At 41.1% G+C, this 25,171-nt stretch overlaps 1 protein-coding gene across 2 annotated transcripts in view; it reads right to left on the reverse strand.

Annotated features, from left to right (window-relative positions):
* DOCK11 (dedicator of cytokinesis 11) overlaps positions 1–25,171 on the reverse strand; it is a 551,771-nt gene that overhangs the window by 156,508 nt on the left and 370,092 nt on the right. For both annotated transcript variants that reach the window (XM_077493986.1, XM_077493985.1), the window contains one exon: positions 12,632–12,754. In XM_077493986.1, coding sequence (XP_077350112.1) covers positions 12,632–12,754 — 123 coding nt within the window. The remainder of the gene's footprint in view (positions 1–12,631; positions 12,755–25,171) is intronic.

Raw genomic sequence — 25,171 nt, forward strand, 5'->3', positions numbered from 1 at the left:
TTGAATGAAGTCACTAAGCATGCCCAGATCTCCCCTGATTTAAGGCACACTCTCTATGTCTAATCTATCTGTTATCAGGACTTCCTACGGCACATCACTGAACTCTGCTAATCATTCAGAGCTTCCTCCTACACACCATGTGACCTCAGATACAGTCTAAACTTGTTTGCCTTTGTCAGACTTATCAGCTTCAGCTGATAAGACTGCAGTATTGGCCATTAGACATCGGCACAAGTAAATACTATGAAATAAACAAGTAAGCTATGAACAGGGAAACCATAGAAACGTTGGATTGAGAAGGAGGCTTGGTTAACAGTACAGGAAGTGCTCAATGTAAGGGCGGAAATACACTCCACTGTAGACTCAGAAAACAATACTTAAGATGGCGCTGCCTAACCCCTGGAAACAAGTTTTTTTAAAGTGTCTTTAAACAGTAAGTAATATGCAATTAGGGCTGGATTACAGTGGCTATAGTCTGATAATGACTTATTATAATGGATTAAATGAAAATAAGCATCAGAGTGGGAGAGTTTACTTCCTCTTTAAAGTGGAAGTAAACCCACTTTTTTAACTTTTACCTACAGGAAAGCCTATAATAAGGCTTACCTGTAGGTAAAAAAAAATATCTCCTAAACCTGTACGGTTTAGGAGATATTCCCCTCGGTATGCGCCGCTGACTGCAGCGGCGCATGCGCACAAGGGGGTTCTCTCCGCGAAAATCCGGCAGCGCTCGTCCGGCCGGATTTAAATCTCCCGCGCGCATGCGCGGGAGTGACGATATCGCGGCTCCGGCCACTCACAGCGCCGGAGCCGCGATACCCGGAAGAGACGCCGAGGGAGCATGTCGGCTTCCTCGGCGTGGATCGGGCGAGATGTCGGGGCCTCGTTCTAAGGTAAGTATTTCATAATGAGCTAGTATGCGGTGCATACTAGCTCATTATGCCTTTTGCTTTGCAGGTTTTAAAAAAAAAAAAAAAAAAATGCGGGTTTACTACCGCTTTAACACAATCTTAGAAGCACTGTCTTCCTTTGCAGAGGGAAAACCTATACTGGAGCGGTTTGATCCTTCCTGTGAACCCAAAGATAGACACCTTCTCCGGTACTTCCTGTCTCTCCAAAGCATCTGGCAAACTTGTCGTTTACCTGTTACATGAAACACAACTAATGGTGTCCACAAAATTTAGACAACCTGCGGGAATCATTACTCAAGACAGGATTTAATGCTTGACATATCAAGATTCCTGTCAGCAGAGTATATCTAAAAGGTAAAGTACAGTACACTGATTGGGGACAAGAATTGCTACAGATGAATTTATTATATACAGTCAGATTATGACCTGTATTATAAAAAATATCTTCCACCACATGCTCTGTCCTTGTTTGTACAAACCTAAGCAAAGAAAATGGAAGCTGTTGTCTGGTTCCTGTAAACAGAGACATTATCTTTGTTTGAATATCAGTTCCTCTGTATCAATGCAGTTATTTATTTCTAATATTTACAGTAGGTAATTGAAGCTAAGTGGAGGCGTAATGGCAGCACATAAGAGTTGAGAAGCATTTTGCATGTTTATTCGTCACATGTTAGTTGTGATGGATTAAACTGGAATGCATCAGAAGTTATTTCAGCAATTAAACAAATAGGAATTTCTAGATCCCCCAGCTGTAGTCCATGGAGCTCAGCTATTTATGCTTGCACTTTATGTTTATTTTTTGCAAATGACTGCAGCTTAAAAAGGCCATGTCTGCAAGTTTACATTTTTTAAAACATTTTAAAAAAATTGTATTTTTGTACTTACCATACAATTCCTTTTCAAGAGTCCATTGATGGACAGAAGAAGCCCTTAATTTTTGGGTTATACTGCTGCCTACAGGAGGATTAGAAACTGGCAAACAAAAAACTGTGTGCCAGCTCAAATTAACCCCTCTCACTACCAACATGCCTCAGTTTTGTATCAAGGCAGTACCAAGAGCATGATCATAATGAGGGGTGGAACAGTTTGCCATCAATGGACTCCAATAAAAGGATTTAAAAAAAATAATGTTTTCTTTCCTGTATATTAAGCAAACAAACGCTAACATAAGCATGGATTGTGGTCTGCTTGAGCCACTTAGAGATTGTGAAATAAAGAAGTTGGAACTCCCTTACAGGTTCCATCTGGGATGAAAAAAGGGAGTCACTCTTCCTAAAAGACGCAGTGGCTAAGAGATAGCCTCTCACAGCCTGGTTCACATCCAGGCAATGGATAGGGATTTCCATTTGGTTACCTGCAACTGGGCAAAGGGACGGAAAAACAATGTCCCGACTCATGAAAAAGGCAGACAACCTACCTTAACCAAGACGGTAGTCCTGGGTCTCATCCAGGGCCAGATCTAGCCTGTCAGATCTGAGGGTGCAGTTACAAAATTTTACATCTGCACTGGATGATGATGTCCCCCTTCACATTAACGTTCTCCAAGCACATTAGAGGTCCCCCTTTCACATCACAGTCCACCCTCCCCATTGTATCAGAGTCAGTCCCATTCACATCCGAGTCCTCCCCCATCACATGAGAATACCCTCCTTTACATCAGAGTCAGCCCCCCCACATAAGATTCCACATTACATCAGAGTACCCCTTACAACAGTCCTCAGTCCCCCATTCACAAATAGTCCTGCTTTTAACTCTTCACTGCAGCTTCGGGACAATGACAGAGGGCAGGAGGCGGAGCAGGTCTGGGCAGAACCCGGACTTTGGTCCTCTTCTGAATGCCTTCCCTGGATCAAAATCATCCTTTTCTATTGAGTGAGCAGGCTGTCAACCAGCATCTATAAAAATCAAAGACTAAAGTAGACTTTAAAGGCACATAGGTAGTCCATATGAAAGTAATTGGGTTTGTTTATTTGTATAGAAATTTAATTAAAGAAAATGATTACATATAAATGCATATAAAATACATAAAGCTTGTATTAGTGTACCCCGAACACAACTCTGACACCACTTAATCAAATAGAAAAAATACAATAATACATCCAACAAGGCGATAATTGCAACTCCCGTATTGTTATCCAGATATCCGCATATGCGTCCCAACTAAGGTGCTTTGCTTCTTGACTCCAGGTCGCCCACCATGTTTTTTGGGGTCGCTTGCGGCCAACTGACCTCATCGGAGCAATCATATATATTTTTTGTTTAATATTTTAAGTTTTGTATGCTATGTTAATAAATTATATATTCATTTGATATTTTTTGGTATATATTCAATAGATTTTTATTCTCCTGAAAAAGCATACCTTTACACGCAACATGTCAAGCGAATAAGTGAACTTGTGCTCGGATCCACATCCTGACCCACAGCACTTTATACATACATCCCTATCTGGATAACAATACGGGAGTGCATTTATATGTAATAATTTTCTTTAATTACATTTCTATACAAATAAACAAACCCAATTACTTTTATATGGCCTGTGTGTCTTTAAAGTCCACTTCCTTTAGTCTTTAGTTTTTATATATCCATTATTGGGACATTGGCACACTGCTATCTTGTGTACCCACAGTGTCACCCTGTGAAAATACACATCAAATTCGAAATTCCCTTCAATGTCTACCAGCATCAACGCAATGAATGATTCAGTGTGTACTTCCTAACTGTCCCCTCTGTACCATGGAAACAAATGATGGCAGTGCTACCCAGCCCCTCATGAATGTCACTGGTGCTGGAGGTGCACAAAAAATCTTGGGGGATGCAGCCCAACCCGGCACCCCCCTAGGTCCAGCCCTGGCCTCAATATCATTTTTACCCTATGCAAACCTAGAAAGGGTTCTTAGCAGGATAAAGCCACAAGTCAAAAACCCACATCACTAACGATGGCTAAAAAGAATATCACTTTTTGGGTCAGAGCACAGAAAGGAAGGTCTTTAATGGGTGCAATTGGTGGTTTCTGGAGCACAGAGAGAACAAGATTCAGAATTCACGAAATCACAGGGAAAAAACAGGAGAGACTACTTTGGAAATTCCATGAACAAAAGTAATAATAAAGGAGTGAGGGGCCAATAGTCTCTACAACAGGACAAATAGCAGAAACTTGGGCCTTGATAGTAGCGAGAGCCAAATGCAGGTTGAGACTCACTTACAGAAGGTGAGGGATCATACCAAAAAAAAAAAAATTCTCTGGTGGAACCTCGAGACAAACACCAAAGTGAAGTCTGCCTTTAATGTCTGACGATAGACATGGCAAGTTTATAACATCATAGGAATCAGAGATTTAGAGATGCCCGGTCTCTCCCAAATTGGGCTTTAACAGTTGTGTCATTAAAGACAGTGACTGTGAGGCAGGATGGAAAATTTGTCCTTAGAACAAAAGATCCTGATGATCTGGCAGAGCCCACAAAGTATTTGGGAAAAGTCTTACCAGGTTGGCATACCACATTCTCTTGAGACAGTCCAGAGCGATCACCAGCATGTCTTCAACACTGATCCAAGGAAGCAGACAAAAAAGTTTCAGAGAAGGAAAGGTATATAGCAGGGTGTTTTAGTCCCAAAGAGCCACCAGAGCATCCATGGCTTCCAAGAGAGCATCCCTGTACCTAGAGACAAACCTATCTGTTTTCCTGTTGAACATGGAGACCAGGATGTCCACTTCTACCATTCGTGATACAGGTTCTGGAACACCTCAGGTGCAGATGAGTGGCCGATGGGCAGGACCACAAACTAATAGTGTTGGGGCCCCACAGCAATATGTAGGAAATGCTGAAGCTGTGGAAAAAATGAGACATATAGGTATGTGTCCAATCAAAGAGAAAAAAAATCCAGCATCTCAATGTCTCAAAGATAAAACATATGCATTGTTTTTGGATCCATCCATGAAAAGGAATCAATACTTGTAATTGATGCGTTTCAGGCTCTTACATAATCCTTAGTCATAATACATTAAGGCCTATTTAAGAGTCTCAAACACGTCAATAATTACAGATATTGATTTCTTTTTGATTTTATTTTTTTGATCTTTGAGACATCATGGTGCTGGATTTTTTTTTTTTTTTTGATTGGACGATTTAATGCCTGAGTACTAGGGGACATGAGTCTCCATCTCGTCCTGTTTGTTATTAAGGGTTATTTTGGGGTAATAGCAGATTTCTGAAGATGTGGGTATGTATGTCCTTGAGAAGCCACAAAATCTCCTTGGTAAAAGGAGGCGATCACAGATCTGTTTGATTCCATGTGGATGAAGAGATTCAGAGCTTGGAGGTCCAAGAGACCTGTGGGTTAGGGAACGATGAACAAGCAGTTAACAAAGCTAGCATAACATTCTCATGCTTTAAATCTTTCCCTTGGCAAAACACTGGTTCGGTCTCATCTTGAATATGCAGTTCAGTTTTGGTCACCAGTCCTCAGGAAAGATGTTGTTAAATTGGAAGGAGTTCAGTGAAGGGCAACAAAATAGTATGGGAAATAGAGGACCTCAGCTTTGAGGATCAATTACATAGATTACACTGATTCCCTCTGGAGAAGAGGTGCTTAAAGAGGAAGTATCTTCCTCTTTAATTGTACCTACAGGTAAGTCTATAATAAGGCTTACTGTAGGTACTGTAAATATCTCCTAAACTTGCAACATGTAGGGGATATTTACTATATACTGTACCCTGACGCCGATGTCATTGGCGCATGCGCACTGAAGAAACGGCCCGATTGTGCCGTATCTTCAGGGCCCGTGCTGTGGCCAGCGGCTCCCATGTGCATGTGTGGGAGTGACGTCTCTGTGGCTCCAGCCAATCAGAGTGCCGGAGCCCACGAACGCGGAAGAAACTCCGGGAAAGACGTTGACCCTGTCAGTGGTGTGCCAGCGCAAATTCAGGGCATCGTTCTAAGGTATTTCATAATGAGCTAGTATGTGAGGCATACTACAGTGGGGCAAAAAAGTATTTAGTCAGCTACCAATTGTGCAAGTTCTCCCTCTTAAAAAGAATAGAGAGGCCTGTAATTATCATCATAGGTATACCTCAACTATGAGAGACAAAATGTGGAAACAAATCCAGACAATCACATTGTCTGATTTTTAAAAGAATTTATATGCAAATTATGGTGCAAAATAAGTATTTGGTCACCTACAAACAAGCAAGATATCTGGCTATCTTCTTCTGTAAGAGGCTCCTCTGTCCTCCACTCATTACCTGTATTAATGGCACTTGTTTGAACTTGTTATCAGTATAAAAGACACCTGTCCACAACCTCAAACAGTCACACTCCAAACTCCACTATGGTGAAGACCAAAGAGCTGTCAAAGGACACCAGAAACAAAATTGTAGACCTGCGCTAGGCTGAGAAGACTGAATCTGCAATAGGCAAGCAGCTTGGTGTGAAGAAATCAACTGTGGGAGTAATAATTAGAAAATGGAAGACATACAAGACCACTGATAATCTCCCTTGATCGGGGGCTCCACGCAAGATCTCACCCGTGGGGTCAAAATGATCACAAGAACGGTGAGCAAAAATCCCAGAACCACACAGGGGGACCTAGTGAATGACCTGCAGAGAGCTGGGACCAACATAACAAAGGCTACCCTCAGTAACACACTACGCCGCTAGGGACTCAGATCCTGCAGTGCCAGATTTGCCCCCCTGCTTAAGCCAGTACATGTCCGGGCCCAACTGAGGTTTGCTAGAGAGCATTTTGATGATCCAGAAGCGGATTGGGAGAATGTCATATGGTCAGATGAAACCAAAGTATAACTGTTTGGTAGAAACACAACTCGTGTTTGGAGGAGAGAGAATACTGAGTTGCAACCAAAGAACACCATACCTACTGTGAAACATGGGGGTGGCAACATCATGCTTTGGGGCTGTTTCTCTGCAAAGGGAACAGGATGACTGATCTGTGTACATGAAAGAATAAATGGGGCCATGTATTGTGAGATTTTGAGTGCAAACCTCCTCCCATCAGCAAGAGCATTGAAGAGGAAACGTGGCTGGGTCTTGCAGCATGACAATGATCCCAAACACACCGCCTGGGCAACGAAGGACTGGCTTCGTACTTCAAGGTCCTGGAGTGGCCTAGCCAGTCTCCAGATCCCAACCCCTTAGTAAACCTTTGGAGGGAGTTGAAAGTCTGTGTTGCCCAGCGACAGCCCCAAAACATCACTGCTCTAGAGGAGATTTGCATGGAGGAATGGGCCAACATACCAGCAACAGTGTGTGACAACCTTGTGAAGACTTACAGAAAACGTTTGGCCTTTGTCATTGCCAACAAAGGTAATATAACAAAGTATTGAGATGAACTTTTGATATTGAAAAATACTTATTTTCCACCATAATTTGCAAATAAATTCTTTCAAAAATCAGACAATGTCATTGTCTGGATTTGTTTCCACATTTTGTCTCTCATAGTTGAGGTGTAATTATGATGACAATTACAGGCCTCTCTCATCTTTTTAAGTGGGAGAACTTACACAATTGGTGGCTGACTAAATACTTTTTTTTCCCCCACTGTAGCTCTATATGCCTTTGTCTTGCAGGTTTTTTTTACTTGGATTTTTTTGTTGGAGGTTTATAACCTCTTTAAGAGGGGATATGATTACATTTTGCTAGACATGAGCACTGCTGAAAGATTTGTTAGTTTTTGTTTCATTCGTGTTTTTTTTTTTTCATAGTTTTTCAGGTCATTCGTTACGATTGAAATTTGTTATTTCAAATAAATTCATAACTTCGGAAAAACTTGAATTTGTTATGTTCCATTCGTTTAAATGCAGTATTCGTAAATTTAAAAAATGCATCAATTTGTAAACTCGTAAATTCAAAAATTTGCAAATCCAAAATAATAACCAACTAATATTAACTATTAAATTATAGGTATTGGATTTTCCTTTCAAATTTGGCTGTTTATGAACGTAACAAATTTATCCAAAGTTACGAATTATCCGAAATAACGACTGTCGCATCTACAGTGCCTTGCGAAAGTATTCGGCCCCCTTGAACTTTTCAACATTTTGCCACATTTCAGGCTTGAAACATAAAGATATAACATTTTTATTTTTTGTGAAGAATCACCAACAAGTGGGACACAATTGTGAAGTGGAACGAAATCTATTGGATATTTTAAACTTTTTTAGCAAATAAAAAACTGAAAAGTGGTGCGTGCAAAATTATTCGGCCCCTTTACTTTCAGTGCAGCAAACTCACTCCAGAAGTTCAGCGAGGATCTCTGAATGATCCAATGTTGTCCTAAATGACTGATGGTGATAAATAGAATCCACCTGTGTGTAATCAAGTCTCTGTATAAATGCACCTGCTCTGTGATAGTCTCAGGGTTCTGTTGAAAGCGCAGAGCGCATCATGAAGACCAAGGAACACACCAGGCAGGTCCGTAATACTGTTGTGGAGAAGTTTAAAGCCGGATTTGGATACAAAAAGATTTCCCAAGCTTTAAACATCCCAAGGAGCACTGTGCAAGCGATCATTTTGAAATGGAAGGAGTATCAGACCACTGCAAATCTACCAAGACCTGGCCGTCCCTCTAAACTTTCAGCTCAGACAAGGAGAAGACTGATCAGAGATGCAGCCAAGAGGCCCATGATCACTCTGGATGAACTGCAGAGAACTACAGCTGAGGTGGGAGAGTCTGTCCATAGGACAACAATCAGTTGTACACTGCACAAATCTGGCCTTTATGGAAGAGTGGAAAGAAGAAAGCCATTTCTCAAAGATATCCATAAAAAGTCTTGTCTAAAGTTTGCCACAAGCCACCTGGGAGACACACCAAAAATGTGGAAGAAGGTGCTCTGGTCAGATGAAACCAAAATCAAACTTTTTGCCCACAGCTCATCACCCTCAACACACCATCCCCACTGCCAAACATGGTGGTGGCAGCATCATGGTTTGGGCCTGCTTTTCTTCAGCAGGGACAGGGAAGATGGTTAAAATTGAGGGGAATATGGATGCAGCCAAATATTGGACCATTCTGGATGAAAACCTGTTGGAGTCTGCAAAAGACCTGAAACTGGGACGGAGATTTATCTTCCAACAAGACAATGATCCCAAACATACAGCAAAATCTACAAAGGAATGGTTCACAAATAAACATATCCAGGTGTTAGAATGGCCAAGTCAAAGCCCAGACCTGAATCCAATCGAGAATCTGTGGAAAGAGCTGAAAACTGCTGTTCACAAACGCTCTCCATCCAACCTCACTGAGCTCGAGCTGTTTTGCAAGGAAGAATGGGCAAGAATTTCAGTCTCTCGATGTGCAAAACTGATAGAGACATACCCCAAGCAACTTGCAGCTGTAATCGTAGCAAAAGGTGGCTCTACAAAGTATTAACGCAAGGGGGCCGAATAATTTTGCACGCCCCACTTTTCATTTTTTTATTAGTTAAAAAAGTTTCAAAAATCCAATAGATTTCGTTCCACTTCACAATTGTGTGCCCCTTGTTGGTGATTCTTCCCAAAAAATAAAATTTTTATATCTTTATGTTTGAAGCCTGAAATGTGGCAAAAGGTTAAAAAGTTCAAGGGGGCCGAATACTTTCGCAAGGCACTGTAAATGGATGGAATGTAACAAATATATAATTATAATTTGTAATTTGTTACGTTACATTAATTTAGATCGTTATTTTGGATAATTCATAACCGCATAAATTTGTATTTGTTACGTTCACTAACAGCTAACTAAACTAAACTTGAAAGGAAATTCCAATACCTATCATTATAGTTAGTAATAGTTATTATTATAAATCAATGATACACAAAAACTCGCCCTCACACCTGTGTATCACCACTGCGCTAAACGTGAACAGATAATAATAACACTAAATATATAAATCTCTCCAGATGCCGCTATAAATAAACAAAATGTGCAAATAATATTCCTTATGTGAAAAATTGGAAAAGTGGCGCTCAAACAAATTATTATGAATCTGCACAGTGCAAAATACTAAACGAATGTATAAAAGAATAAATAAAATAAATTAATACAAAAATGATTACAATAAATTAATACATTGTATGTAATTAATACATTGTGACCCCCGCCCCTTATGATTTCACAGTCCCGGGGATGCTGGGACTGTGACATCATAAGGGGCGGGGTCACAATGTGACATCACCCGGTGACCCCGTCCCTTATGCCTATATAAGTCGCCGCACAACGCTTCCCTGGCATTGCGGACGGACAGAGCATTGTGTCAACATCGGAAGAAGGAGAAGAAGGGAAGAAGGAGAAGGAGAAGAAGGCGGTGACAGCGACAAGGCCGGGCCAACGCTAGTAAAAGAGCTGTAAGAAGATAGCGGGGGCCCAGCAGAAGAAGCGAAGAGCATGACAAGACCCCCGAAGTTGGAAGAAGACCCCCAGACAGCGGCAGCGATGACAAAGAAGACATCTGGGCTCCTCCGCTAGTAAAAGAGCGGTAAAAGAGCAGAAGATAGTGGAGGAGCCCGGCGAGAAGACTCCCGAAAGATGGAAGAAGACCCCCGGAGCGACCCCCGGAGCTGTCTAATAAAGTATGCAGCCCACTGTGCCCAGCAAATGCAGCCCACTGTGCCCATCATTTGCAGCTCACTGTGCCCAGCAAATGCAGCCAACTGTGCTCATAATATGAAGCCAACTGTGCCCATAATATGAAGCCAACTGTGCCATCATATGCAACCAACTGTGCCCATCATATGCAGCCTCCGTGCCCATCAAATGCAGCCAACTGCGCCCCATCAATTGCAGCCTCTGTGCCCATAATATGCAGCCACTGTGCCCAACAAATGCAGCCAACTGTGCCCATCATATGCAGCCAACTGTGCCCATCATATGCAGCCAACTGTGCCCATCATATGCAGCCAACTGTGCCCCATCAATTTCAGGCTCTATGCCCATAATATGCAGCCACTGTGCCCAGCAAATGCAGCCAACTGTGCCCATCAATTGCAGCATCGGTGCACATAATATGCAGGCACTATGCCCAGCAGATGCAGCCAAATGTGCCCCATCAATTGCAGCCTCTGTGCCAATAATATGCAGCCACTGTGCCCCCCCCCCGCCCGCTTGTCGTCTGCCCGGCACTTACCCCATCTTGGTGGCGGGTGAGGCAGTGGGTCAGCTGGCGAGCTGTGGGATGGGTAGGACGGCGATGGCTCGTGTGTCCAACATGCATGTCTTCTTCCTGTTCTAGGCAGCCAATGGGATTGCCTCTGCCTTCAGCCAATCAGGTGACCGGTATTACATCTGTGCCTCCTGATTGGCTGAGAGGCGGTTCTGTGTTAGCAAAGCAAATATTAATTTTCTTTGCTAACACACCTGGGTGGACTGCGAGCTCAATGGTTTGCGCTCGCAGTTCACTTTTTTTGAAGCCTATTAGAGCCCATGGCTCTAATCAGGTGATCCAAAAACACCCCCACGCTGCTGTAATACAAGCGCCCAGCATCCGAAAAGGGGCCAGACGCCTGAATAGGGGGTGGCTACAGCGCCCGTGGATAGATTCATGCATATTATAGTGATTAGCTGTATTGTTCTATGTCTATGACATTGTATGATGAGGAAGCCCAGCAAATTACATCAGTTCTTAGTTCAAGAGTGTTAACCCCTTTTGTGGTTTCCAGTGAGAAACAAGATGTTTGAATCATAAAAGCGATTGAACAGATTTGTAGGATAAAAAAAAGGGCAAAGAGCCTCTCCTTTACTTCATTCAATTATATGTATACATTTCAGCTTCTGTTACTGGATTCTTTAAACAACAGATTGAAACAGTAATTATGATTTGTTTTCATAAGTATGATTTGTTTCCAATAAATCAGAACTAGAAGTAAAGCTGTGCCTGGAAGGTCTGAACACTATTATATTTTTCACCCCATAGACAAAGCTGCGTTCTGTAGATGCAGTTTCTTCGCAACAAGCAAAAAAATTGAACATTTGCTCAAGGCACAATGAATGCTTCAAATACATTATAAAAAGGGCTACCAAGGAAACATGCAATGAGAAAAGTATGAAGGCTGCCTTTGCTGACCTTTCCATCTGAAAATGCCAGTTGCCTCGCTTTCATTCTGATTAAAGAGGAACTTCAGTCTGCTCACATAATTTGTAATAAAAACATCTTTGCCATTCTGAAGCTTCCCTCAAACCACTTTGCATACTATTTTATATATACTGTGATTCTGTACTTGCCAAATATGCTGCAGAAATTTCCCTCCCCTGAGTCTGGCTGCAGCCATTTTAACTGTGGGCAGCTGAAGCTGCTGCCTGTTTACTTCCTGGACTTACACAGAGGCACACCTCCAGCTCTGCAGCTCTCACTGCTGTCATAAGCCGAGGCTTATGACATCATGCACAGCTCTCTCTCTCTGGTCACTAACCAAGGACATAAAAGTATACAGTATGTAGATAAGAATTTCCAATTTCACTCTATTTTGCATCCATGTTCCAGGTCGGTTAACTGGTTTTTCAGAAGATATTTCAGTCAAATAGTAGCCTTAAATCAGCATTTTCAGAGTGGGGTTAGGGATAGCAGCCTCTATAGGTTTTCTCATTACAGGTTTGTATATATATGTATATATATATATATATATATATATATATATATATATATATATATATATATATATATATATATATATATATATATATATATATATATATATATTATATGTATATTATATGTATGTATTTACAAACCTCAAACTCTCGCCGTTTCTCATAAATTGGGATCAGCAGCTTTGAGACCTCAGAAATGAGTTCATATCGCTCTGCTTTCCACAAGGCATCCACACATTGCTCGAGCAGCTCCACCAACACCTCCTAAAATGATAGACAAAGATGGTATTATTGACAATAATTATCAAGATGAAAACTAGCAAAATATTAACAAGATAGCACTAGTATTGACATAACACCTTGCAGTAGTATTTGTGCATCAAAGTTATGGAGGAGACGACTGGGCCTAATACAACTTCAGTAACTGAGGTTGTGATTTGCAAACTGAATTTCCTTAGCGGCTCTATAAGGTATTACATTAGGTTTAGGAACATCAGATGGACAACTGTGTGCATGCATACATAAACTGTTTATCGTCTAAAAGTCAAAAAAGGGGACAAAGTGGGGTGAATAGGTATTTCAAAATCAATACACAGACACAAACAGTGTGCTGTGTTGGCAGGACAAGGGCATGAATTTCCATGAAGTGCCTGTGTTATAGAGTACATTACTTTTCAACAAACTGGTTAGAGTAAACACATCACAGCGGCTGTGCTAGAACAGAGACATAATACTAATACTAAATTCACACACAGCAGGCATGTCTCAGTTCAAGCACGGCCGCTGTGATGTTTATAAAATGTTAACTGTCATTCAATTCACGGCCCTTGACCATATACCTACCACCGCCAGAGGTGGCAGAATAGATCGTATGCTGCTATAGCTGGAAACCTGATGGCTTTATCATTTAAATGCCACAACATATCCAGGCTTTCAAGCCAGAGTTTCAAGCCATTTTTATAATTATTACTATGGGTACCATGGAGCCAATCCCTTGCCACAGGCCCTGTGTCGCCCCATCCATTTCTCCTGTCCATTTCCCCTCTCCTGGCCCCATTTATTCCAATTTGTCTTGTATATTTATGATCAGCTGTCTAATGTTGTTACTGTAATGTTTCTCTATGCATTATATACAGTGCCTTGCGAAAGTATTCGGCCCCCTTGAACTTTTCAACCTTTTGCCACATTTCAGGCTTCAAACATAAAGATATAAAATTTTAATTTTTTGTGAAGAATCACCAACAAGTAGGACACAATTGTGAAGTGGAACGAAATCTATTGGATATTTTAAACTTTTTTAGCAAATAAAAAATGAAAAGTGGTGCGTGCAAAATTATTCGGCCCCTTTACTTTCAGTGCAGCAAACTCACTCCAGAAGTTCAGCGAGGATCTCTGAATGATCCAATGTTGTCCTAAATGACTGATCGTGATAAATAGAATCCACCTGTGTGTAATCAAGTCTCTGTATAAATGCACCTGCTCTGTGATAGTCTCAGGGTTCTGTTGAAAGCGCAGAGAGCATCATGAAGACCAAGGAACACACCAGGCAGGTCCGTAATACTGTTGTGGAGAATTTTAAAGCCGGATTTGGATACAGAAAGATTTCCCAAGCTTTAAACATCCCAAGGAGCACTGTGCAAGCGATCATTTTGAAATGGAAGGAGTATCAGACCACTGCAAATCTACCAAGACCTGGCCGTCCCTCTAAACTTTCAGCTCAGACAAGGAGAAGACTGATCAGAGATGCAGCCAAGAGGCCCATGATCACTCTGGATGAATTGCAGAGAACTACAGCTGAGGTGGGAGAGTCTGTCCATAGGACAACAATCAGTCGTACACTGCACAAATCTGGCCTTTATGGAAGAGTGGCAAGAAGAAAGCCATTTCTCAAAGATATCCATAAAAAGTCTTGTCTAAAGTTTGCCACAAGCCACCTGGGAAACACACCAAACATGTGGAAGAAGGTGCTCTGGTCAGATGAAACCAAAATCTAACTTTTTGCCCACAATGCAAAAACGATATGTTTGGCGTAAAAGCAACACAGCTCATCACCCTCAACACACCATCCCCACTGTCAAACATGGTGGTGGCAGCATCATGGTTTGGGCCTGCTTTTCTTCAGCAGGGACAGGGAAGATGGTTAAAATTGAGGGGAAGATGGATGCAGCCAAATATAGGACCATTTTGGATGAAAACCTGTTGGAGTCTGCAAAAGACCTGAAACTGGGACGGAGATTTATCTTCCAACAAGACAATGATCCCAAACATACAGCAAAATCTACAAAGGAATGGTTCACAAATAAACGTATCCAGGTGTTAGAATGGTCAAGTCAAAGTCCAGACCTGAATCCAATCGAGAATCCGTGGAAAGAGCTGAAAACTGCTGTTCACAAACGCTCTCCATCCAACCTCACTGAGCTCGAGCTGTTTTGCAAGGAAGAATGGGCAAGAATTTCAGTCTCTCGATGTGCAAAACTGATAGAGACATACCCCAAGCGACTTGCAGCTGTAATCGCAGCAAAAGGTGGCTCTACAAAGTATTAACGCAAGGGGGCCGAATAATTTTGCACGCCCCACTTTTCATTTTTTTATTAGTTAAAAAAGTTTCAAAAATCCAATAGATTTCGTTCCACTTCACAATTGTGTCCCACTTGTTGGTGATTCTTCACAAAAAATAAAAATGTTATATTTTTATGTTTGAAGCCTGAAAAGTGGCAAAAGGTTGAAAAGTTCAAGGGGGCCGAATACTTTCGCAAGGCACTGTATACCTTTAAGAATTGAATGCCAAATAGAAAGAGTTGATACAGAGTAGAGAAAGATATACTTCTATTGGTTCACCTATAGTCAAATCATATCAAAAATATACTTCAATTAGTGAAAAAAAAATGTAATTAAGTAAATATATGTGAATTTTAAATAAATAAATAAATCTTTCATAAAGACATGTTGGTTAATAAAGTGTTGGTGAAAAATTATATGACAATACAAGAAAAATGACCAGAAACAAGTGAAAAAAATAAAATAAAAAATCTAGAAAATGTGTGTATGTGTCTGTGTGTATATCTTTACATGCACAATATACAATCCTTACACAAAAGTGCTTACGAAAGAATCATTCGTGACAATACAATCAAATATCAGAAAGTGTAGATTGTGAGAACATCCCATAGGCAATCCTTAAGTTCTCAAATATACAGGTGCAAGGAAGCACTAAAAGTTTCCACAGCGTCCCAAAAGATTATACAGATGATTTGTGCAGGAGATGTGAAGTTAGTAATGAAGATCTTCCCAGTGTACGTGACAAAAATTGGTAATGCCCTCACCAGATATCCTGCCCCTGCAGGGGTGGTATAGCCTCCACAATAGAAGTATATTTTTCTCTACTCTGTATCAACTTTTTCTATTTGGCATTTAATTCTTAAAGGTATAGCGCCAGATCTGCTTTTCTTTTTACATCCAATATATTTCCATCCAGGGGGTGGTGATATTAGACAGAGGCAGCTCATACCATTAATATACTGTCTCCATCCAGAGTGCAATCTCTTTTTTCATTTTTTCAATCCCAAAAAATTATTGACTGTTTTAGTATGCTTTATTTGATATGTTTATGTTCATTGCTCGCCTTGTTTGCTGTATCACTCATAATCTCCCCTGTGGATCTCCCAATTTGCCCCCGTGTGTGCTGGCTTTCTGGATTGCTGACTCCTCTGGGTCATTACAAATGCAGCCTCTCAATCTATTCACTTTTTTCTTTTTCTTGATCTATTTTTTTCTGTGGAATAGGTCTGCATCAGCCATTCTATTGCCTGCCCGTTGGTATATGTGTGGAGATAGATGCCTTCCCGATGATTGGGGCCTGTCAGCTCCCTTTGCATCATCTCCTGCTCCACCGGGCCGCAATGCATTATGGACTTTGTAGTACTAGATGAACGGTGCTTCACGCTTGCGCAGTAGCCCGCGCAGGTCACTCTTGATAGCATTTGCATTGCATCAAGGATGACCATACACTGCACATACACTGCTGAAGACTTTTCTCAGGTAAACTTTTATTACCAAACTTGAATTTTATTTCACACTAGTGCCCTCTATGTTTTCTCTACTATGGATCTGTGAGCAAATTTATTTTTGTGCAAGATGCAAGTGATGGACAGACTGTGAACATGCTATAAGATTTTTTTGGTGCCGGGGGCATGCTTCCGAAGACTCGAGAAAATACATGAGACTGCTAGAAATCACTGCTTTAAGAAGGGAAATAGGAACACACAGATTGGTGGCTGCATAAAAAGTGCAAAAGGGTCACATGTTGGACACCAGGAAGTTAGTGTTAAGACAAACCATTTAACACTGACAGGGTGATTACAGTGAACAGCTTTTATTCATTTATATAAAACCTTTTTACCAAAAGGAAATAAAAATGATTTGCTGTATCTGCTTATAAAGTGTTAGCTGGATTTTGTGACGTCAGAGGTCACAAAATCCAGGTCAGAGGAAGGCGGGGTCATCCGTTTACATCACCGAGTGCCCCCATCCTCAGCTATATAATAGCTGTCACAGATAAGAAGCGTCATTCTGCAGTTGCAGCTTTTTTTTTTTCCTTTTTTTGGCTCGTCGGGCGGCGTGAGATGGATCTACATCGCGGGACACTTTTATTTTTTAAGGATTTGTCCCAAAGTGTCTCCTGTCTTTTTTACTATTTTAGAATTTTTTTGGGAAATGGTAGGGGAACAATGTACCCGTTACCAATTTCCATGGTGGGGAGGCCGGGATCTGGGGGTCCCCTTGTTAAAGGGGGCTTTCAGATTCTGATAAACCCATTGCCCGCAGACTCCCACAACCATCGAACAAGGTTTGTGGGGATGAGGCCTATGTCATGGGGACAAGGTGTTTTGGGGGGGACTCCAAAGCATTCCCCCCCATGTTGAGGGCAAGGGGCCTGGTATGGGTCAGGGTAGGGGGGCTCTCTCTCGTCCCCTCCTCTTATCCCGTGGCCTGCCAGGTTGCATGCTCAGATAAGGGTCTGGTATGGATTTTAGGGAGACCCCCTATGCCATTTTTTTTTTTAGATTTGGCACAGGGTTTCCTTAATATCCATACCAGACCTGAAGGGCCTGATATGGATTTTGGGGGGACCCTCGCACAATTGTTTTAAAAAATTTTGGTTCAGGGTTTCCCTTAATATTCATACCAGACCCAAAGGGCCTGGTAATGGACTGGGGGGACGGGACCCATGCTGTTTTTTTCAATAAGTTTTATCTATATTGCCGAAACCCAAAAATTCAGACTTTACAGGCATACTATAAACACTCCCCAGGCACGATAGTTAAAGGAATATTTCATTTTTATTGTTTCACTTTAAGCATTAATAAAATCACTGCTCCTGAAAAAACCTCAGTTTTTAAAACTTTTTTTTGCATTGATACATGTCCTTGGCAGGACCCGGGTCCCCAAACACTTTTTAGGACAATGACTTGCATATAAACCTTTAAAATGAGCACTTTTGTTTTTTTTATGTTAGTGTCCCATACACTTTAACAGGGTTCCGCGGCTTTCGAATGTGCCACAAACATCACATAATGTTTGTTGTTCGCTGAACGTCCAAACAAACAAAGTTCAGCCCGAACCTATGCTTGGGTCGAACTGTTTTCCCAACCCTAGTTGCAAGGTGGCTCCTCCATGAATTGGACTTATTTTTTCAGCACATCCCACAGATGCTCAATTGGATTGAGATCTGTAGAATTTGAAGACCAAGTCACCACATTCCACAAACCATTCTTGAAACATTTTTGCAGTGTTCCAGGGTACATTATCCTGCTGAAAGGGGCCACTGCCATCTGGGAATACCGTTTTCATGAAGGGGTGTAGTTGGTCAGCAACAATGTTTAGGTAGGTGGTATGTGTTAAGGCAGGACTCAAAGTTTCCTAGCAGACCATTACCTAAAGAATCAAACTGCCTCTTTGCCTTCTTCTCATACTCATATCCTGGTGCCATCTCTTCCCTAGGATAGTAATGCACACGTACCTAGCCATACGCACTATGTAAAAGAAAATGTGATTCATGAGACTGGGCCACCTTCTTCCATTGTTCCATAGTCCAGTTCTAATGCTTATGTGCCCATTGTAAGTGATTTTGGCCATGCATTATGTAAAAGAAAATGTGATTCATGAGACTGGGCCACCTTCTTCCATTGTCCCATAGTCCAGTTCTAATGCTTACATGCCCATTGTATGTGATTTTGGCCATGGGCATCCTGATCAGGTTCAGCCACATACACAACAGAGATGCATATTTTTTCTGCTTTCAATACATTAACTTCAGGGGCAACATGTTTACTTGCCGACTATCCCAGCAAATTTCAGATGCTATGGTACCGGGATAATAGATGTTATTCACCTAAATTGTTTGTGATTTTAATGTTAAGGCTTATCGTGTACAGTATGTTCCTTTCAAAATCCTACTTTGTATAAAGAATGTTTTCTGTGTTATGTGTGCAGTTAGGTTGTTTGGTGAATAAATAGAAAATCAAAGGTTTAGATGTTTAAGACAACAAATAGCAACTGTCATCTACTACTGGTATATTATTTTAGTGAGTTAATATACATTTTATGTTCTTCAATTAAGAATTATGTACAATTCCCAAGTACCAGGCAGCCAACCTTTGTCTTTTTTGGAGGGACAGTCCTTCTTTTGGAATCAAATATATATTTTGCATTACTTTGTGTTGATAGCCACCCTCCATCATAAAGCTGCCAACAAGCCTATACATTTACCACTTTTAACTTTTTGAGTGTTTTTTTTTCAGTTGATGTCAGTAGCACCATATGCACTGTGGCCTTTCCACCCCTGCGTTTTCCATTTCTAATGACTTTCCCATTTCCCATTTGACATGGTCTACTTGCCATGTAGTTTCCCCTTCTGCTTACTTAGAATATTTGAAATATATAATTTTACCTTATCAGTGGTTGGCACTTCCTTTCAAAAACCTACGTAGGTTTTTCTACTTGCAAATAAAAATGTTAACCACATGTCTGCGGTTTCTAGTGCTTCAGATTCTTACATTTTCCCACATATCTGATCTCAGCAACTGATATAACCACTGTCTTGTTAGTACCTGCGTGGCCTCTAAGAAAATATATGCGTATATACAGTAGAAGAATATACTACACTGACTTCTACCAATACATACTTTAGATATCTCTGCACAGATGTAATAAACAGCAGTCGTTTGAGTTTAAAATGGATTCACCAATAACGCTTAGGGCCCATTCACACTTTTGCAGTTTGATCTGCATGTTTTAACACACTTGCACAGGTTTGACATTGTTTTTATTAGTGCCAGTACTAGTTCACACCTGGGTGGTGCATTGATGTGTTACCACCACCATCATGTGTGTTATAATTTTTTTACTGGGAAAAGCAGTGTATGTGAACACATGGCACTTGCCCGGGCACAAAAAGAAAACAAAATCTCTGGGAAACACACATTAGATAAGAAGCCAGCAAGCTCCAGACCCAGATTAGTACAAAATCTACCTTATCTAATGTTGACCATACAGAAACTATAAAAATGCAAGAAATGCGGCGCTACCTAGAATAAAATACAATACTCAAACACATGTAGTGCAACAGTGAATTCACCTCACTAAAAGTGATAAATGTGCAATATTCAACCGTGAATATTATAGTATCCTGATAAAATAAAGTGTATAAGTCTTCAAAACATCATGCATGAAATATTAACAAAATATTAAATGTGAAAATTGCTGAATAAATAGTCTTATGAAAACAGTCCGAGAAATGACGGATAATAATAAAATGACAAATAATAAATAAAAATTGCTTCTCTAATGAAGTCCATGCAATTAAATAGTGAGCATGTATCTCAGTTCATGCAAAATTAATAAAGTGTTCTCCAGATCCGTGACTGTCCACCGATCAACTTCAGTGCCCAATTTCAGTGCCACAACTCCGTGCACCCACTGTTTCCCCCAGCCTCTCACCTCAGAAATCAAATGTATAAGCACTGCAACAAAACCGATATTCACTCGTCCTTAGCAGTCCAGCTTCAGCAGCATACCACTATATATATATATATAGGAATAGTGTTTCTCCAATGTCTTCAAACAGGTGAAATTATCGTTCGTGGTACATAGGAAAGATAAGGGGAGGCTCTCATGGGTAGTAATCAATAGCAGCGTTTTAATAGATAAAATAAATCACTTACATTAAAGCAAATGACTGCAAACTTCGCAAGTACGAACGGAGCAGATGACAACAAACTACGCAAATACGAACGGAACTTCCGGTCTCGGCCGCGAACGGAAGTGATGAATGCAACACCAAAAGCTCCCTCCCTGACGCGTTGCGTCACGACCTCGTGACTTTTTCAAAGGGTAAAGGGGGAATGGTGTTGACGGAGCTTATATACAATCAGCGCATATCAGCGTATATAAGCGTATATATATTCTCGGACTGTTTTCATAAGACTATTTATTCAGCAATTTTCACATTTAATATTTTGTTAATATTTCATGCATGATGTTTTGAAGACTTATACACTTTATTTTATCAGGATACTATAATATTCACGGTTGAATATTGCACATTTATCACTTTTAGTGAGGTGAATTCACTGTTGCACTACATGTGTTTGAGTATTGTATTTTATTCTAGGTAGCGCCGCATTTCTTGCATTTTTATATTTCTTTTGGTGTTGAGATCACTATTTTTTGCTGGCGGCTTCCTATATATGTACACGTATTTAGATATTTTTTAGGTTCACATATATATATTTTGTAGGTATTTTTTACACATTTAATATTAGCCAGGTGGAGCGCATTAGTTTCGTGCATTCATACAGAAACTATAGTTTCATAGTTAGTAAGGTTGAATAAAGACACCAGTCCATCCAGTGTGAGTGTCTACAATTGTCCTTATCCCTGTACATTGCACGCTCACATCGGTCCCTACCCTCAAGGAGCCCACAATCCAAGGTCCCTATTCATATACTAGGGCCAAATTTCAACAAAAGCCAATTAACCTACCTGCATGTCTTTGGATTGTGGGAGGAAACCGGAGTACCTGGGGGAAGCCCTCACAGGCACAGGGAGAACATGCAAACTCCAGGCAGGTAGTGTTGTGGTTGGGATTTGAACCAGTGACCCTTCTTACTGTGAGGTGAGAGTGCTAACCACCACACCACACCACTGTGCAGCCCGTAACTATAACTAATAGGTCATAGGTGTGATAGTTTAAAATAATCTTTTTCTCAAAAATTACTTTTCAATATATTAAAAAATACTGATTTAGGCTGTGTTCACATTGCAGCATGCTCCGGCCCACAGCAGGAGCTGGTGCGTCCCCATTCACCATTTCAGATCCGATTTCAGCCCAAATTTTAGGCTGGATTTGGACCTGAAAACGGACCAAAAGAACTCCTGGGTATTTGTACCGGAGCCGCTGCTGAGATGTGTGAACCGGCTCCATAGAGAGCCGGTCAAAATCTCCTTCTATGCAAATTGCATGTGGAGAAACCTGCATCCAATTGGCAACAGTATGAATCCAGCCTAAGTCTAAAGCCTCATACACAATCGAATTGTTAGCAGACAGAGCAGAAGACTTTTGTCCGAAGGCCATGTGCCTGGATTTTTTTTTCTTGCATACTAATGGTACACAATTGTCGGGCAACAAACACGAACTTAGGGACGTACTATGTGGAATTTCAGGAATTTCAGGAATTTCGCCACCCTTTGGGCACCTTCTTTGGTGAGCACTGATTTTGAGCATGCATGTTCATACTTTGGACTTTTGTGTGAAGGACACACGATATGAAAATCTGACAACAGACCGTTGTCAGCCGAAAATGTATAAGCCTGCCATCCTGATGGAGCGTACTAACGGTTGGATTTTAGGCAAACGCTCTGTCATCACACAATTCCCAGCCAAAAATCCGATTGTGCCAATGAGGCTTTAGTCTAATTCAATTTGATTTTTTGCCAGAACTGTCAGTTCCTTTCAAACAAAACAATTGCTACTTGAATCGCTCACTGCAGTTCGTTTGGCTGCTGTAGTGAGTACACATTTTTTAGCAAATAAACGTGTTTACAAACAATACTGTGCTATGTACACTCCTCTTTTCTACATGGTTGCATTGAACGAGATGGCTGACACATGCTGAAGAATTAAAGGTCCCGGGAACCGTGCTAGATCATGTATTAGCAGCATTTTTGGTTTGCATAACAAATTTTTTTTTGATATCAACCTAGGGGGTCCAACACCTCAGAAATAGATTTAATTTACTTTTGGAGCAGGAGGTATACCGCCATTTAAAGTTACATATTAGGAATTTGGAGATACACATCACACGGGGCTCCCCAATACCCGACAGAGGGTATAGTACATAATTTAGTCCCTAAACACAATCAAATAATTTTTTAGTACATTCTTGTACTGATTTAAAAATACTTTTTTTCTTTTTCTTTTTTACCCTTACACCTAGGTATTTATCACATAGGGATTTCCAACACCGTACAGAGGGTATAGCACATTATATTTGTATACCTTCCAATTATTAGATCACCTGCAAGTTTAATAGCTGTTTTAATAACACGTTTCATTTAAATTAAAGGAAATCATCACTTAGGAGTTCACAAGTCACCTAATTTCACAAGTTTTACTTCGTTTCATATATATATTTTTTTCCACATTTCTGTAATTTTCCTTTTGAGGATGGTCTATTTTTGATGCAAATAACTACTTTACAGGTTATGTTATATTAGCTGATTGGATGTATTTAGTCATTTTTTGGGTTTAACACATTAGAAGGTTCAACACACACACTCTCCAGTGTGTACCAATACCCGCCAGGGGTTCCAACACGAGTTTTAAAAAATCTTTTTATTCATTTTTTATTAATTTATTTTATTTTCGGTATTTTTTTTCTTATATGTACAGTTTTGCATTTCCTTCATAAAACAGTCCTCGTATAGTATATGGAATTTTTTTTCCCCCAATTTGAGCTAATAGGAGCCAGCGCCACTTGGCTTTTCTAATTACATACACATTCCGCCTGTGGGGGGAATAAATTGTAGAGGCAGCTTTAACCCCATAGCATACAAAAAGGCATTTTTTTGAGAAGTTAAAGAGGAAGTAAACCCTGATGAGTTTACTTCCTCTTTGTCTCCCTGCAAAGGTAAAGCATAATGGACTACTATGCAGCGCATAGTAGTCCATTATGTGTCACTTACCTGACACAGGAGCCAGCGATGTCACCGCTGTCCCCTGTAATCCGGAGTATCCAACGTCTTCCGAGTATCGCTGCTCCGGCCACTCACAGCGCCGGAGCAGCGATGACGTCACTCCCGCGCATGCGCACGGGAGTCGCCACTAACGGCGATAGTGCGCCTGCTCGCCGCTGTCTACAGCGCATGCGCTGTAGACAGCTGTGATGGTCTTTTAGTAAATATCTTCTAAACCGTGTAGGTTTAGGAGATATTTCTTGGACCTACAGGTAAGCCTTAATCTAGGCTTACCTGTAGGTCAAAGTGGTTTGTAAGTTTTTACAACCACTTTAAATCCATAGCGCAGCCTCACCCCACCCTCTTTCTTCACCCACTTTTACTTTGTCTGTTGGGTTGAGCTGAAATAGCATAATATTGCATACACGATATTACCAAATGTGCACAAAGCAAGGTCCATAAAGACATGGATGAGCGAGTTTGGGGTGGAGGAACTTGACTGGCCTACACAGAGTCCTGACCTCAAACTGATAGAACACCACTGGGATGAATTAGAGTAAAGACTGTAAGCCAGGCCTTCTCGTCCACATCCTGACCTCACAAATGTGTTCCTAAAAGAATGGTCAAACATTCTCATAGACATACTCCTGAATGTTGTAGACAGCCTTCCCAGAAGAGAAGAGTTGAAGCTGTTATAGCTGCAAAGGGTGGACCAACTCAATATTGAACCTTACGGACTAAGGCCGCGTACACACGGGCGGACTGTTCGCCCAACTTAGTTTGTCAAACAATCCGACAAACAGTCCGCTCAAAATTTGCATGAGCGGACTTGACCACACACGATGAACGAACAGTCCGCTGAAAGCGTGCGCGATGATGTGAACGGCACGTACGACGGGACGAGAAATTCGACGTCCTATACACTGCAATGCAACCTTCGCCGTGTAAATCCTTTCTGAGCATGCGCGAAACTTAGTTTGTCGAACAAGCCTACACACGAGCGGACTGTCCGCTGAAACCAAGTTTCAGCGGACTGTCTTACGGAAATTCCGAAAAACTTTGTTCGTCAGACAGTCCGCTGAAACTGTCCGCTGAAGCCCACACACGAGCGGACTGTCCGCTGAAACACTGTTCAGCGGACAAAGTTGGGCGAACAGTCCGCCCGTGTGTACGCGGCCTAAGACTGCGATGCCATTGAAGTTCATGTGCATGTAAAGGCAGGTGTCCTAATACTTTTGGTATTATAGTGTATATGCATGTGAGATAGGAACCTTAGAGTGTATAGCTGGCCATAGATGATCATGGACCAGTTGACTTTCGATCCATCTATTGTCACTCCAGTTCAAGGGCTGTTGATCTAAGAACCAACAGCTCCCAAACAGGCTTGCTGGAAAATGTTGCTTTGGGTGACAGCAGGGAGGCTTTTTCCATTGATACATGTAAGGC

Source organism: Lithobates pipiens, unplaced genomic scaffold (genome assembly GCF_037356315.1).
Source record: "Lithobates pipiens isolate NorthernLeopardFrog02 unplaced genomic scaffold, aLitPip1_a1.2 Scaffold_1, whole genome shotgun sequence".
Classification (NCBI taxonomy): domain Eukaryota; kingdom Metazoa; phylum Chordata; class Amphibia; order Anura; family Ranidae; genus Lithobates; species Lithobates pipiens.